The following is an 18,083-nucleotide window of genomic DNA, read 5'->3' as shown; positions in this document are numbered from 1 at the left end:
CCTGAGTAGAGCAGTTCCCACAAAAAGTGGCAATGCCCCTGATAGGATATTTTCCACAGCAGTAAAGCAGAAGGTCTTTAGGAATCCCAGAGGGATGCTGAATCTCTCTACTTAACCCTTTGAGTTGGTTAAAGGCAATGCTGATGTCAGGTTTGTCCAGCAGTATGCCTTACTGGACAAACTAACACCTTTTGAGTTTTTATGACAACTGAAGGTTTCTACAGGTTCTCTTTCATGTTTGGAGAGGAGGGTGAGGTGAGGGGTGTTCAGCTGCTACATGAAACATCACCACTAAATGTCACTAAATTCTACACACTGAACCTTTAACATCTTGAAATTAGGTTTGTGGATGTATTCACAGTGATTTTGTAGCTCCGTTTCTCTCCTGACAGAACACACTCACTTTTTATCTCTGTGACATTATATTTGAATTGGCTCCAAATTCCAACCAGTTTATTGCTCTTACGTTCTTTTGCCTTTTCTGTGTTATCTATCTCAAACAGTAATAGTTTAAGTACATTACTCGCTCCAGTCCACCATTGTAATTGTGTTCATGTTGTGCTGCTGTTGTGTAGAATCACCCAAAACATTTCTAGAATTCAAAGAAGAGAAATATGCAAAGCTCTGCAATTTTGTCTCATTTTTCAAACTACATATTCAATTTTTCTTTTTTCATGTGGGATAGTGCATGTTGATATAGTTAGTTATTGTTTCATGACATTGATGCCATCTTGTCTTAGTCATTGAAAAAAGGTTGTTGACGAACATACAGTTACCTTGAAATGTATTGGAACACCTTTGTCCTTGTTGTACACCGAACACATTAGATCAAACAATGAATAGGAGACGAGAAGGTATTGTCTGGTATTGGGTCTAGATATGTGAAATGATTCAGGTCCAGTGACTGACTTGGCCAATCTAAAACCTACTTTTCAGATGCTGTTGTGGATGCATCTGTCTGTTGACTTTCAGAGTAAATGTTTCTGTAGAAGTCTGTCTTGATTCTGCTGCTACGATCATGAGTAACATGCAAAGGTTCCCTCCCACTTCGAGGTGGCTAAAATACTTCCACAGGGAGGTGGCTAGAAAGTGTCCTAATCAGATTAGTTTTGCCACTCCTCATTAGCCCCTGCCCTCTGGTCTGTGGGGTCCATAAGGAGAAAACCCTGGAGAGTCTGAGCTGCCTCATCCCACCAACAGTCTATCTACATTACATACACCAAAACCTGAGTGTTCAAACACTGGCTACTTTCACACCACTTCACACCTGACGAGTCACCTTCTAAAGTGGGATTGAATGACAGATATTTGGTTCGGAAAGTTACAAAGATTGTTGAGAAGGGTTAAGCGGCCTTAAAATACTGTTGCATTCTGAGGCTAAAACCTGGGGCATGTACAGTACTATGAAGCAAGATGTCTGGTTATCGAGTTTCCAGTTCCACAAAGCTAGTTCTCTTCTTACAGGGATAAATCATAATAATAATTTATGATGAAACGCTAACCTGCTCCGGAGCAAGTTAAATAACAATTAAGGCTTTGAATGACTTTCATAAAAAAAAATATTCACACACTTCAATATTTCTCATGATATAAATGAACATTTCAGTCAGACTGAGCTCATCACACATTTGTACTTCTCTTCTCCCACAAAAGTACATTACAGTCTGACATCTCTAAAAATCTGGATCACATGTTCATAATAGTTACTTCATCATCGGACAAAAAATAAAAATACATAAATAAACATAAATAATACTCAGTAATAACCTTAATAAATGTCCTCTGTTGATTTACAGTTTATTTTTAGCCTTATACTAAGATGATGGATATTCACAAACTGTTTAGTGTAAACTGTTTCTTTTCTAGTCATGTGATCATCAATTAAGTTTCACTTTGTTGAATGTCACTTTTGGATATTTTTTCATATCATATTAAGAACTTTTTTCATGGTTTTGACAATGTTGCTCATAATTAAAGCCGTCGTAACTGAATAAAAACCCAAAGTTCATAACCAGCTTCTTAGTACAGGTTATCAGGAGGGCTGATGTTGGGTTCATTTCAACAGGATACAGAAAATATATCCTGGGTATGTTTACCTGGCTTCATTGTACAGGCCCCCGGCTTGGATCAAATAACCATTTGTCTCTTACGATATTTGAAACATATCACATCAGGGTTTAAAACTTGACAATACCTCACATGCACATGAATTATTCATGACCCTCAGATCAACACCACAGAAACACCAACGCTCATTTCAGTTCCACTCAGACATGATGCTTGCCTTTTTCTTTCACCTGGATGTCATCAATGATAGTCCTCACTATAGGTTTTATTTTCTGTCTTACTGTTTTACATGTGACTTCATTGAGATTGGTTGTTTGCTGAATATGATTCTGGTTAAATCACATTGCTCAATTTGACACAAATATTAAGATGGTGCTAAGAGGAGACGGATGAATTTTTAAAACACAGGTACTGAATGTCCAGGTTGCCTGCATCCAAAACCTGGTTGCATGTTTTGGAGTGTTGTGAAGTGATCGAGTAACGAGTAAATGAAGTGTCCATTGTCATATTTTGATTGTTTGCTCAGTTTCGTTTTGACTTAAGTCAAGTATGTGGCAGCCAATTCCTCTCTACAGCTAAATCCTTTAAACTGGAGCTGTTTGGGTCACTTTTAATCTTCATATTGTGGTGCTGGCCACAACTAATTCAATGTATGGGCACTGACAAGTGTAGAAATACTTTGGGTTCATTATGAAACTCTGGCAGGTCAGAGGATGTTAGCTGAAACATTCATATGTGGCCCAGGACACAATTCAATTCATACAGATAAAAGAATGTGGCCATATGCGTCACAGACCACCTCACAATGTGGTCTGAGTCATCAAATTTCAAAGACCTCAATGTGTCTCAGGTGTGTTTACACCTGAACTTATAGAGCTGACCACTTGTGATCAGATCACCTGAGCCCGATGTCCAAACCAGGTCTGAACGAGGTCTGAGAGTGTGGGCACCACCACCTGCATACACAGCAGTTTGACAACTTAAACAAAACCTGTATGTGACATACTGTTCAGTTACAGTTACCATGGGCATAACATATAGTCGCTTCAGTAGGCATGGACACAGAGCAAACTCTTGAATACATGTTTACATCTCACATTTTTAACTTATGATAGTTGTTTTGCATGTCATAAAAATATCAGTGGGTAAGTAGTGAAACAATGACTGTCTCAGATGCCTGATTAGTGTCGTCGTGTGTCCAACAGGTGGAGGATGAAAACAACTCTCCTGTGGTGTTGTTCAAGTTTTCCCAGGAAATGAGTGCTGGTAAGGGTCTCACTCTTTGTTCAAGCATTTCTGGCTTCTTTAATGTTCTTTTCAGTTTCTGTGATTTCTCTGTGTGCGCAGACAGGGCGTTTACCTATACTAATTAGGAAAAACTGACAGAGGAACTGGTATTCATCAAAATAAGAACACAGATGTGAACAATTCTGCAGTTTAAGAACGCGTCATGAATCTGACGACGAGTTTTCTTAGAAAATTTAAGAACATTCATAAGAAAATATTAGTTAATGAGGCTGTATGTTTTTTTTCCCCCTGCTAAACTGTTTTTTGTCAGTAGTCTTACCTCACATTAGTAGAGGGCTGAGGCAGAGGGTGTCACACCTTGTTAAGCCTCATGAGGCAAATTTTGATTTGTAGATATTGGCTATACAAATAAGTTTGATTGATATTTTATCGTTTAACCATAAACTTTATTATCAGTAAATATATAATACAAATACAACCAAATATTTAACTTAAATGTAAACGCACATCTTTCCTGCATTTTTAATTCTGTAAAATAAACATTTTCATAGCATATTGGGAGGTATAATCGCAGTTACTGATATGTCTGTGAAAGGTTCATATGGGCCAATATTATCAGCCAATACATAAATCGTTTGGGCTCAAATTTTTTCCTTTGTTCACATTCTTATAGCATCTAGTGGAGGTTCAGTGGAGGGTTACTGTGTCGGGGAGAAAGAGGTCCTTGATACGTTCAACAGATGGGTGAGTGTAAACACGTGTTGTAACTTGTACTTTTGTGTGTATGCTTGTTAGTGCTGCATTAATCAATATTTTATACATTAAAAAAGAATCAACTTATTATTAGTATTGAAAATACTAATGTGAAAAATCCTGAGAATTACTACCAACTATACAGTTCTTCTCAGCTCCAGCAAGTTTCACTTGTAGTTCATTATGACTTCACAACCTGCCAAACTAATCTCATCAACCTCATATCCAGATTCTGATAAACCCAATGTACACTAGAGAACATAGAGGAGCGACTATAAGTGCCAGGTATTTTTCTCAAGGTTTGGTGGACATCCCTAACCAGAAGGTCGACGGTTCGATCCCAGTCTTCCAAATAGTATAAGTGTCCTTGGGCAAGATACTGAACCAAGAATTTCCCCTCATTGAAAAAGCCCATAGATGTGAATGGCAATAGACTGTACTGTAAAAAGCTTTGAGTCGTCATCAAGACTGGAAAAACCTTATATAAATATAGACCATTTACCATTTACATGGGTGCCAGTGTGTAGGATTTAGTGCCATCTAGTGTTGAAGGTGCATATTGCAACTAACTCAATACCCCTCCCTTCCACTGTGTGTTGGAGAAGAGAATGGTGGCGTTCAGGCCAGCTCATTTAAAGAGACAGTGACAATAATGATATCATTGATTTATGGCTCAACTAGTGCTGAATTTTAACACATACACAGGGACAATCTTTGTCACTATATTACATTGTTTTACTGTATATTTTACTTGGTTACCATATATATTATGTTATAGTCATTTACAACTGAACTCTGTACATGTAAATGTTATATATATATGTGTGTGTACAGTCCAGTGCACATATTGTAGGCTCCAAAAGAAAATAAGACCATGAATAGTCGTTTTTCAGGTAACTTGATATAGACCAAATCAGTATTTTCTGTTACCACTGTTTGCCTTTAAAACAGCACAGGTTCTCCCCAGTACAATAACAGATAAAGTCAATTAAAGTTCTTTCAGGAACGCAGCAGGAAGGTTGTTTCAAGCATCTTAGAGAACCTGCTGCATTAGATCTGTCTCCTCCTGAGGTCCCACTCTGACCCCAATGATGCTGCGTTCAGACCTCTGTGAGGTCCAGACCCTCTGCTTCAGGACTCTCTGTTCTTCATGTCTCTGAGGATAGTTCTTGATGATGCTGTGTTTTGGGCTTGTTGTCCAGATGCGGATTGAATGTGGGTCCATGGCTATGGCTTTCTGCACTTCTGTGTACAATATCAAAACATCTGTACAGTCAGAAATGAGCCCTTTTAGATAAAAATGTAACAGGCATTATTTTTGTCAGTGGTTTCAGCACTTAAGTCCCAAATTGACAAACAACATGACATGTGTATTCCTTTTTGATGAAGCTGGGTGAACAGTTAGCACAGTTGGTTCCCACCAGTGGAGTAGATGTGGTGGAGCTGGACGACGAGGGTTTCTGTATCCGCTTCAGTCCCCTCCTGACGGCTGCAGGTAACATGAATTCACAGACACACAAACACTCTGGCTTGTACATATTGTACAATATATTATATATATTGCACTATTGCTCAATGTTGCCAGCAAGAGTAACAAAGTCACCAGGAATCAGTGGTGACTGTGATTTCCTGTTCCCACCCAGTCCTGGGGACCCAGCAGGAGGATGTTGAGGAGCTGGTGGAGAAGCTGACTGAGCTTGTGCCTGTGATGAGCTCCACTATGAGCCTCAGACAGGACTTCAGAGAGGAGAGCCACCGACACTCAGCCTCGCTCACATACGTAGAGGAGATCAGCTGGCCTGGCCTGGGAGCTGTGAGGTAAGATGGAATAGGTTTGAGGCTATAAAGAACTGTAGTAAATCATCATCTATGCATAAAGAAAATCAAATCAGTTTAATGAACCTTAAACTAAGTTGTCAAGAAGATTGGGTCTCATTTACCAATATCTTCTTAAGTTTTATCTTAAATTTGTTCTTAAGAAACATCTAAATCAGATTCATGATGTGTTCTTAAACTGCTTATATTGATAAATGCCATTGTCTTAAGAAGAAAGTGCATGCCAAATATTCCCAATTAGCATATGTCAATGCCCCCCCAATGGCCATTAAGGGGCATGAGAGTGCAGAGCCGTGTGCACACACAGAAATCACAAAAACTGAAAATGAAATTGAAGAAGTCAAGAATGCCTATATGAAAATCTAAGCAGGGGATATAAAAGAAAACAAAAAAAACCTTGGGGTGCAGTTACACTTTCAGAGAAAGTGGTATCGGGAAAAAGTTGCACAGTTGAGGAAGTTAAAAAAAGTGGTTTGTTCTCAAATCTAAAGTCAAAACACATATTGTCAGTTACTAGGGGAGGGAAGGGAGAGGAAGGGGGACAGACTTGACAGAGTTATTTGAGCTGGATCAGCCAGCATTGGAAACACAGCACTGCCGGCCGGACAGGCAGGCCTCAGACAAATATTTTTAAATGAGGTGTGGGACGGGCTCGGTTAGTTTTCTCTCTGGCTCAGACGGGTTCAGACAGAAAAAATGGGACCTGAGCCGTGCTCCAATCTGGAAAGAGACCTGGCTGCTGTGCACACTGCTGGTTGCATCTCCTGGGTCCTCTCCTGTCCGAAAATCAAGCTTGTTTTTTATAGTTAACAGTAGTGGTGCACCGATGTATTGGCCGTATATAGGTAGCGGCCGATATTCGCCTCGTTTACTGCTATCGGCGTATCGGTAATAAACTTGACTTTCACCGATAACATTGGCCGATGTTCATTGGTATGTTTTCTGCAGCCTGCCAATCTGGCATCCAGATTATGGTACACTGACGCCGGGTTTACACCGGGCGCTGAAGCGCAGCGCACCCCCCTGTTAAACCTTTGTGCGGTTCACATGGGCTGCGCCGCGCTGCGCCGCGCTGCGCCGCGCCAGCGCCCTTCACCGATGGTTTCGGCGTGCGAGCGAGCGTATCGCGCCAGGAAACAGACTGAAAAATGATTTTAAACGATATAAATGACATATTTTATATGATATAAATGATGAAATATGCATCCCATACTTTGTATTCCCCTTCTGTTGTCCTGGAGTTTTAATTTTCCCAATTTTCCCAATCACATAATTAAATGTCCCCCTCTGCCCATCCACTACAGCCACACAAGCAGTCATATAGATAAAAAGAGAGAGGGGGCTAAAGGCTTGCTTGGAGAATACGTCATTTACCCCCGACACCCGACATTGAACGGGTTACATACAACAACAAGCGGAGAATCGCGGGCTGACCGGCGCGGAGAAATGCGGGTCCGGTGTGAACAGCCAGGCGGCTGCGCGCTTGAGAATGACGCTACCCTAAGGGTTTATGCTAGTGTTTTGTAAGGCTGCATTGCAAGCATCTGTTTACAGTTGAGATGATGTCTTGAGTAGGCCTGGTGATACTGTTAAATGTTTGGCTGAATAGGTGTCTATGTCCATCCATGGCATCTAAAGTTACACTTGTCACTTTTTCTGTTTTTCATATTATTCAAGTAATAAACAAATATCGGTATCGGCTATCGGCTAGATTGTTGTTTTAAATATCGGTATTGGCCAAGAATTTCCATATCTGTGCATCCCTAGTTAACAGGCTACATGTAAAACCATGGAATATGTGATACATTGAATATGTAAACACCAGTGTGTAAAACCTAAACAAGAGTGACCATTTTTTTGAATAAGTATTCTCCTCTTCAACATTTCCATCTGTGTAAAATCTCCAAGACAATATGCACTGAAACCCGTCTGTTTTTTTTTTTAAATGATGTGTTTCAGTCTTGAGATTAATTCTAAACTTTATATAATCACATATCAGCAAAATATTCTATCATTACTATCATTGAAGAAAATACCTGATTATTTTGCATGTGCATGTCAGTAGTCAAGTGCATGTAAGAGTGCTCTTGAGTGTAGATTCTGTTCTTATCTTATATATATATATATATATATATTCAGCTGAAGTAAGTTGATAAACTGTTGAATCCATCAATCAACAACACTCATCAGGGGGTTCAGTATGTGAGGTTATGTGTACATCTGCATCTGAAGTGGGAGAGGTTCAGTGGAAGTGAAGCGGGGTAATGGGCTGGATGGTGTTAGAGGGATCAAATCAATTCAAGTCAAGTGCAGTTGCAGGATTTTGGGAAAGATGGCAATGTTAGGTTTAGCTAATGGTTGCATAACATGGCTGAGTAGTGGGTTTGGTGGGCACAGCAGCTGGACAGATTCAGAGCACTTCCTCAGGTAAGGTGGTACATCAGTGAAGTGCAGAGGTTGGAGTGTGGGTAGAGTAAGGTAAGAATCAATGCTGATGAATAGGTGGGGTTATTGGTGGTGAAAGTAGTTATGATAAGGTGAGAAATGTATTTGTTGATTGAGAACAGGAGTCAAGCCTCCCTCACTTACAAAATAGTCATTAGTTATGGCTTCGATAGCAGAATGCTACGAGTCGTTAGTAAATCCATTAAGAATGTGGCCCGTGGGATTCAAGCAGATGTGTTGATGCTCAGGTACGAACCACAGGCTGACAGAATGGATGAGAGCAGGAGGAAGCAGGAGCTGGAAAAGATAAACTCTGAGCTGCTGAGGAAGCTACAAGACCTTGACACGGACATCATCTTCTCCACTGGTTAGTACTGCCTCACATCTGACTGGCCTTTGAACAATGAGACAAACAGTAAGTGTCTCATTAAACACTTGTGCCTTTTCTGTGTCATCCTCTGTCCCCAGGTCCTGAGTTTGGGGTGGAAGAGGACTGTATCTTTGTGGGCATGGTGACTGAGGACGTCGATGTTTCAGAGCTAGTGGATACCATAGCTGCCCTCGGGAGGGACATAGAGGAGAGTGGAAGGGTAACTGCTAAATTAATTCATGTGGTACCCGAAGGTCATTAGAAAAATGCAAAAACTGTTCTCAGATATTAAATCAATAGTTCAAGTCAGTCATTAGTGTCTCAGTCTGACAAAGTTGAGATTATTTATTTGATTAGTTATTAGTTTGACACAAATTCTACCTGTGTAATTGAATATCAGCTACAATATTTGGATAACACAAGTAAATTCAGTTTTATTTGTATAGCCCTAAATCATAACATACATTATCTCAAGGCACTTTTCATGGTAAGGTTGGGACCTAAATCATAAGTAAACACTAAATAATAATCTTGCCAATTTAGAATGCCTTCTCTATTTTTGAATCTGAAGCAAGGAACAGCCAACACACCCTGATCTGAAGACCTCAGGACCTGCAGGTGATGTGAGGCAGGTCTCTAATGTCTACCCTTATAGGGCTGAAGACCAGAACATTTCTCAAAAACAGGAGTGCCGCAAAAATTTTAGGTTAGAGATATCCTGACTGGAGTTGCAGGCAGATTTATGCGGTGCTCTGTCTGCCTCAGCCTGCGAGTGTTGCAGCACTGTTCACTAAAACCAGGCTCTACAGTATTGCTCAGTGAGTGTGTAAATGTGAAAAAAGATTTTTGAAACAGGACCTTCAGCCTTTGTGTCAAGAACCTACTGAAAAATGAAATGGCCATAGCTGTTAGTTTAGTGTGTCAGATACACTAATCAACATCTAGGCAAATATATATTAAATATACAATTGTACCTACTTAACTTGCCAGTCCTGAGTCAGTGCAGGCTCAAAAGTGACGTTCAAAGATTTGAGTGAGGATTTAACTTGTGAAGCAAAGTAACCAGAGCTTTCCTGTACCTCAGGGAAAACACCAGCAGAGGCACGAATTAGAAACAATGCTTCATCAGCATTGAACCAAAAATGTAATAGCAATTAACGCAGTCATGCAAGACATTGTTTTCTTCAGTGACTGAAGTGAAACTGGGATCCTAAAGCAGAGACACAAACACACATCATCACAACATTGCCACTTTAGACTGAGACATACTAAGTTGGGTTGCATGTGTCACTGCTTCCACTGGAAAGATTTTGACTTTCCTATCTTTCTCATTTTAAACATGTTGGGCATTAGTTTTTCTCTTTGCTGCTGACAGTTTTATCGACGTGAAGTGATGTCACATTTTCAGAGTCTGATAGTGATAGCAGTGGTTCCTGCTGGTAGTCATCCTCCAGCTTTGGCCAAACTATAAACAGCTCAGGTTAAGGTCTGCTGAGGTAAATGGGAGTTTTATTGTAGAAAATTCTCAGATTTAGTTAAACTCTGTCAGATGTAAATGATGATGAAACACAATGCAGCAGAAGGGATCTACACTGAATTATTGATCATAGATTGACAGTATATCAGTGTATCCAAATAGGGTAATGAAGTGGCATAACCACAAAGCTTTGGTTGATAAACAATCATTCTTGTTCCAGAAAATGTACATTGCATAACTTACATATTAAATCATTGTGACTCTTCCTGTGCAGCTGTTAGAGAACATGACAGAGGTGGTGAGGAAAGGCATCCTGGAGGCAGAGCTGCAGCTGCAAAAGGCCAACAAGGACAAACTCATGGAAGAGGTGCGGTGTGTGTGTGTGTGTGTGTGTGTGTGTGACTGTGTGTCTGACTGTGTGTGTGACTGTGTGTGTGACTGTGTGTGTGACTGTGACTATACAAATCCATTCCACTGATCTGTGTGTCTTCTTCCGTGTATTTCAGGGGATGCTGAGACAGCTTCCTCTGGTTGGCTCTGTTTTAAACTGGTTCTCTCCTGTTGGAAGCTCCATACAGGGAAGGACCTTTAACCTGGCTGCAGGTACTGTGTGCATACATTGGGACAATGACCAATAAGACCAATAACTCTCTGAAGTCACTCAAATGTTATATCAGGTGTAACTTTTAAACCTTCTGACGAATGTGAAGCACACCGGTTAGGTGACGTATATCCTGTATATACCCCAACCAGACAAAGTTCACCATGTTTGAATTGTGCCAGACAGTGGTACAGTGTAATTATATCACTAATTATTGTATTAATATAAACTGATTGTTTCTCTATTATTATCTATTCTGGGGTTATCTTATTGTTGTTGACCATGACCTATTACCGATCAGCTTCAAAAGTTAATCATGTGCAGATACCTAAGAAATATTCTCACCAAATTTAGTAAAAATAACTGTACTTGAATAGTTTTGTGCACAAGTGCACACACACACTCAAACACAGTCACACACACACAGGCAGGGGCGGAAACAAAAACACTCCTCCTGAAAACACCTATTGAAAACAAAAGTAAGTGATGAAAAACTTTGTTGTCAATTTGTTTTAGTTTGCACACGCTATGAACTACATTGTAGCAGATTCCATGTCACTGGTTATTTCTTCAATAATTTGCTTAGATGCTTCAAAGGTCAGTTTGTGGGACGAGCCTAAAGTCAGATATTTTCTGTCTAAGCTTAAGTGTAAGCTTAGACAGAAAATATGAAACATACATGACATACAGTGTAGTATACAAAGATCTAATGTACATTAGATCTTTGTATAAGATGCCACCCACTGAATGTACATAAATGTTGATTGTACTTTAAATGTGTGATCTGGTGTTAAATAGAGATGTGTAACCATTAAGTCCATTATATTAGTTAGCTCTTATAAAAATATAAATGAAAGTATGTTAATGTTTGTCAGTACATGTGATTGTAATGGTGTATGTCAATAGGTTCCCTGGACTCCACAGAGATGACTTACTCCACTATGGCCCAGGGAGACAGGCCGTCCCAGCAGGACACTCCCACCTCCTCATCAAAGAGAATGCCAGGTGGGTTTGTCCATGTTTTTCGCTGACGATTTTCTCAAATAGCCAAATATCAAATAAATAAGTAAATTCAGCATACTTTCCATTTCTATATCACTAATTCTGTAAATAGAGCAACAGTCATGTTATGCTTACTCTTAATGCTCTCTCTTTATTTCTCTAATTCCCTGTTGTTCTATTTTTACCATTGTTGGCGTCCACACTACTTTGGAGTTCTTTAGCCCATAAAATGGAGATTTTTAGCAACACTGTTGACCCTGAACTTGTTTGAAAACTCCAGAGTTGCTTTATATATATTTACAAGCAGATGCAGACACCTAGCTTTGCTACCTGGTTCTTATGTGTATGCAAAGTGCTGTTGACACTGTAACATTTACACCCTAATTACTGTCCAATGCTAAAACACTGACTTGTAGGTGGCCTTGTTCATTTCATTCTTCTTCCTCTTCGTCTTTGTTCTAAACATGTCTGCCTGAATTACTCATTTATAATTCAATGAGTAACACACAGTAGTTTGATGAGCAGAGTTGGAGCTGCAAGTTGCAGCTGACACACATGAAATTGAAGGTGAATATGGAGAAGCAACATCCCACTCGGCTCATTCTCTTCCTGACTCTTACATTTCCTCACAGGTCAGAGGTTATTCCAGCGCTCAGGGGCGAGCTCCGACTCCTTAAGTGAGACCAGCTCCATTGGACCATCTGATGAAAAGGCCCAGGAGGAGAGTACCACTGTGAGCAGTAGCATCCACCCTACCTTCTCTGCACCTGAACCAGAGGAGGACTCACTGCACACTGCAAGTGATGCATCACCAGAGAAAGTCCAGGAGTCATGTGAGCACATGCACAACACACATGTGGAGCCTGGGGAGGCCTCAGAGGAGAGGCAGCCCGACGGCCAAGAGGAGGAGCAGAGCAGCAGATAGAACGACCCTCAATGCAGGTGCTTTCCAGTCTTCCTCTAAATGGTACCAGCCTAAGAGATGTTTAATACAAAAAGCTTTATTACTTTGTGAATCTAACTCTTCCTGTTTCGAAGAAAAAAAACTAGATTGAGATGAACTAGATTGGGCTGCTTGTCTCAGTTGTATGTTTCAGGTCCTAGAGGATGTCAAAGTTAATGGATAAATACCCCCTGGATATACTGACATTGTATCCAGTGCATTCTACTTATGTAGGGATAGTGTTTTAATATGATATTCTTCTTCTGCCGGTGGCTTAGTGTGTTCTCCCACATTTGATCGAATTCCTTTTAATCACTCCTAAAAAGGGACATGGCCGTGTGGTTTTGCTGTTTGCAGTTATGGGTCCATGGCGTAGTCTGTTGAGGTTTACTGCACCTGCCTCCTGGGTGGTCACTTTTCCCCATGTGTTATAGTTGCCTTTACATTCATGTTTCAGGTTGATGGAAAATGTTCTGTTGTCCTTTGTAGCTGCACTAAAAATATTTTCGATGTGTCACGACACATCTCGTGTCTTCTCTGATTCCCTTTGTATTCAGGAATCCATGTAAACATAGGGAAGTGTACATGTTTCAGGGTGGATTTTTCCTTTGAACGTTGGATGGAGTCGAGTTCAGAGGGACGTTCAGCTTGGTGTTGTGTTGCTCTTTACACTGATCACTCTGTTACTTGATGACTTTGGGTCCCGTTGGATTGTCGAGCAGAGTAATTAGTCATATTGCACACAGATTTTATTTAAATTTTTGTTTAGATTTTAAGAGAAATATGAAAACTTAATATTCAATTCACTTGAGCACTAATCTGGAATTAAAGCAGCTCAAAATTAAAGCTATGAGTGTCACTGCAATTACAATTTTTAGAGTCCTAACTGTAAATAATATACCTGCTATATATATATATATCATACATAACTACTCTACTACAATAAAATAAGTTATGATCAAACCAATCTGTATATGAGGAAGAAAACATCATCTATTTAATCTAAATGACTACTAACAGCCGTCAGCTGCTTCCAAACTCTCCCCTCATGTGTGCACTGCCCCACAACACGACGATGGACTATCAGAGGCACTGCTTGAGAGAGAAGAAATGTCCAAATTCAGTCCAAATTCTGTGAGAAGTCAGAACATCTTTGTAAATCAGAATCAGATTACACACCCAGATTTTCATTTGGATGTGAATGTTTTGTTGTTTTTGCCAGTAATGCTACCTGAGTAAAATGTGGCCTTGTGCCACAGAGGAGCATTGCTTGGCATGTATTTACTGTATGTGGAAGTTTTTTTTTTGTGCCAAAAACATCCTGACAGACATGGGCCAAACCACTTCCTGTTGGGATGTTTTTAAGTGCCACATTAGAGGGCCAAACCAGTTTTCTCTTTTTCTCACATCTTTGGAACAACTCAGTTGATTATGTTTGTCTTTGAAATTCTCCCGTCCGACACTGATGGCCCATCTTTAGCTCTTGTTTGTATGATATAATAAATCATGGGCAGCACAGGCCGATTGTGAGAATGCTATGTGCACTTTATTAATGTTATTTAAAACCGATTCTGTTCAACATGACTGTTGATAACCTTTTCATGTGTCTATCACACCAGGATAAGATCACAGACATTTTTCAGGTGAGATCCTGAAGCCTGCTGTACACTGTGTGGTTTTGGCCTGTCCCTAATGAAAGTCAGTCAGTCATAAGTGAAACATGGTGGTTGTGAATTCAAATGGTCGTCCACTAAACCCTGATTTGAGTTTGGAAACCAAAGACAATGTAATGAGTGCATCTACAAAGCAGCCATTCAGAATATAGTATGAAGTCATGCAAAACTGTAATAATTTAAACTTCCTGTAGACATGCTCTCAAGACTGATATCATACTGCACAGTCTGACATGTCCAAGATTGTAGTCGACCACCTCACACAGTGTAACAAAGTGTTAAGATCACTCTTGTTGCTGATTTTGTAGGAGCCTTAATGTTTCACTGGCGGTGCTGAAAATTCATTTTGGCAAAGGAAACCCATGAAGAAGTGTCATGAATACACACACACACACACACATACACACACATATGTGATAACAAATAGAGCCCAAATTATATGCATTTTTGGCTGATGCAATACTCATATTATGGAGTAAAAATGTCCTATACAGACATATTGGAAAATAGTATATATAAATCCTAAGATTAAATACTTAAGAACTTTGTGAAGAAATATAATTGTTATTTTTACAGTTTACCCATAAACCTTATTATAGATAACTATAAATAAAAATAAATCACAAACACAATCAAATATATAAGGAAAATAAACATATTTTATATGTAAAAAAAAAACCAACACATTTTCTGCGTTGTTTATTTTGTTAAATAAGTTTTCATATTGGTGTGTATCGGCAAACATTAACGCTGATACTTTTGTGTGTGACGGGCTCATATCTGCTGACTTTTATTGGGCTGTATAATGAGAAACTGTGATTGGAACTTGCAAAACATGCAAACAGGATCAAAGGGGGATCATTGTTGTTTTATATACCATTTGTAATTGAATGGGGTCGAATGAGCCTAATTAGTTGATGCCTGAATGTAAAATGTGCAATGTTTAAGAATGAAAGCTTCAAGACTTGTCTGTCAGGTCTAAGTGGAACATTTACCGGGAGGAACACAGTGGCGATGAAGATTACAAAAGATTTCAGCTTTATTGCACTTGCCCTCTCAACTTTACTACTGTTCTTATTTAATTTCTTATATGGTGTAAATGAAGCAAAGTCTCTTCTATGAGGTTTTTTGTCATTTGATCATAATGCAAATCTATATCAATAAGTTCCAAACCTTTGAAGATGTAGATATTGATGAAGAACCTTTGATTTGATATGAAATGTCCTGGACCGTCCTGCTTCTGTCTGAATGATTTCATTACATCAGTGTAAATTCTGTCTGTCAAAAGATTAAATTCTAAATTTTCTAATCTTATTGTTGGGTCTTGGTTTTCTGTACTTGCAGTTGTATGTCTCCAACTTGAAACTTGATGGACCAAGGAAGAACCCAGTAACTTTTGAAGTGGATTTGATTAAATGGTTAGATCCAGGAATACGTTTTTCTGCTTTCTTTAACATTGCAATATAGGATGGTTGTTTCACATTTTAATGACTTTCTAAACAAGTAATCCAGAGATCTTTTTGAAAACAATCAGGCCTATTTAGGGGACGGATATCTGCGAGTTTGCAACATTGATTGAATTTAAGGGGACTGGTAGGCCTTCACAGAAGTATGTTCTCAGAGTACCATCCTAGTTGTAATTGTACTTGAGTCCCAGATGTGTGACAACAGCAATAGATGAAAACTATCCCTGCTGTTGTCCTGGAGTTTCAATTTCCCCGATTTTTTTCCCCTCACATGATTCAATTTCCTCCTCTGCCCACCCACTAGGACCCCTAGGGGGTCCGCGGAGGTACTGCAGGGGGGGTTGCGAAATTTTGGGTTGATTAGACCATTTTTTATATTTTTTTAATTTTTAATAATTTTTTCCAACCAATTTTTTGATTGTAACTCGACCAAAAAACTCCACATGCACAAGAGAGATACTCTCCACCTCAGAAACCACCAGTGAAAATGCAAGTGGCGAGGCGGCACCTGCTGCTGATGAAGCAGCTGATAAGGGTAAGCACAAACGAGAGAAGACCCAAAAATATACAGATAATTATCTGATTTACCCTCAAGGAGACAGATGGCATTGAATTACCAATGTGTGTCATTTGCTCTACTGTGCTGTCAAACAAATCTATGAAGCCATCAAAGCTGCAGCGTCACTTGGAGACAACCCACAGCCACTTAAAAGACAAACCTGTTGAATACTTCCAAACTAGTCTCAAATCCCTCCAAGGTCAACAGACATTGATGAGAAAATCAGCCAAAGTTGGTGAGCTAGCTTTGAAATGCTCTTATCAAGTTGCTCTTCGGATTGCCCTGAAGAAACTGCCATACACACTTGGAGAGGATTTAATATTGCCATCAGCAACTGACATGTGTAAAACAATGTATGGGAATGATATTGACATTAATAAACTGAAAACTATTCCAGTGTCGGACACAACCATTGCTCGCCGTATTGACGAGATAGCATCTGATGTGAGGGTGCAACTGATAGAGAAGCTGAGGTTGGCAGATGCATTTGCATTACAATTGGATGAATCAACAGATGTGTCAAAGGACGCCCAGCTTCTGGCGTTTGTGCGCTTTGTCGATCAAAAGGAAATGCAGGAGGAATTTTAGTTTTGTAAGCGGCTTCCTGAACGCACAACTAGTTCTGAAATCCTCAAAGTGATTGATGTTTGAGAAAATTACATTCCATGGGCAAAATGTATTGCGCTGAGCCATGGCTGGTTTAAAAAGTTGACTAAAAGCGCTTGTAAGGGATGTGGCTCTGAAAGTGATTTGGACGCACTGCATGCTACACAGGGAGTCACTTGTTGCCAAAGACATGAGCGCTGAATTGTCAGATGTCATGGACTCGGTCGTGAAAGTTGTCAATATAGTCAAGAAGAGTGCTTTGCAAACGCGTCTCTTCTCTAATCTCTGTGCTGCTGCGGGAGAAGAACACACTGCGCTATGTATCATTCTGAGGTTCGATGGCTTTCACGTGGAACAGTGTTGTCACGTGTGTTGGAAATACACACGTCTATTCGGGAATTTTTACTTCTCCAAAAACGCACAGCGTTGGCTGCACTTTTCAGTGACAATGTCTGGGTCACCAAACTTGCATACCTTGCTGACATTTTCGCTGAGCTGAACAAACTTAACAGTTCTATGCAAGGTCGCAATACACATGCCATTCAGCTGTATGACAGAATGGAAGGCTTTCTCAAAAAAATCTGAAGATGGAAGGAGTGGGATTATTTTCCATGTTTCCATCAGTGGATGAGCTGGGAGATTCTGCTGTGCTCTCGCCTCCTGTAAAACGCACAATTCTTGCGCACTTGGAGGCGCTCGAGGGACAATTTAGGAACTACTTTTCTGAGGCTGACTCCTGGCGCAGGGACAAGACATGGATACAGTTTCCATTCAGAGACAACACAGCAGACGGCACACGCCTGACAGTGACGGAGGAGGATCAGCTCATCAAACTATCCACTGACAGTACGTTCAGAAACATATATGAAACTAAACCACTCACCCAGTTCTGGATCTCTTGCCAGAAAGACTTTCCACAATTGGCAGCAAAAGCTATGATGAGCCTTTTGCCCATTGCTACGACATATCTTTGCAAAAGTGGATTTTTCTCACTCACCTACCTGAAAAACAAATACAGTTCAAGACTGCAGCCTGAG

The 18,083-nt window shown here is 40.0% G+C and overlaps 1 protein-coding gene across 2 annotated transcripts in view; it reads left to right on the top strand.

The window, feature by feature from the left end:
* pdxdc1 (pyridoxal-dependent decarboxylase domain containing 1) overlaps positions 1–15,729 on the top strand; it is a 31,654-nt gene extending 15,925 nt beyond the window's left edge. For both annotated transcript variants that reach the window (XM_035180641.2, XM_035180639.2), the window contains exons 14-23: positions 3,273–3,333; positions 3,989–4,059; positions 5,458–5,563; positions 5,712–5,886; positions 8,598–8,716; positions 8,818–8,939; positions 10,471–10,563; positions 10,703–10,799; positions 11,704–11,802; positions 12,432–15,729. In XM_035180641.2, the coding sequence (XP_035036532.2) occupies positions 3,273–3,333; positions 3,989–4,059; positions 5,458–5,563; positions 5,712–5,886; positions 8,598–8,716; positions 8,818–8,939; positions 10,471–10,563; positions 10,703–10,799; positions 11,704–11,802; positions 12,432–12,724 (1,236 nt within the window). In that variant the 3' untranslated portion in view covers positions 12,725–15,729. The remainder of the gene's footprint in view (positions 1–3,272; positions 3,334–3,988; positions 4,060–5,457; positions 5,564–5,711; positions 5,887–8,597; positions 8,717–8,817; positions 8,940–10,470; positions 10,564–10,702; positions 10,800–11,703; positions 11,803–12,431) is intronic.
* The last annotated feature ends 2,354 nt before the right edge of the window (positions 15,730–18,083 follow it).

This window comes from Hippoglossus stenolepis, chromosome 16 (assembly GCF_022539355.2).
Source record: "Hippoglossus stenolepis isolate QCI-W04-F060 chromosome 16, HSTE1.2, whole genome shotgun sequence".
In the NCBI taxonomy this organism is placed as follows: Eukaryota; Metazoa; Chordata; class Actinopteri; order Pleuronectiformes; family Pleuronectidae; genus Hippoglossus; species Hippoglossus stenolepis.
The sequence above is the reverse complement of the archived record's forward strand: the minus strand, read 5'-3'. Positions and strand labels throughout refer to the sequence as shown.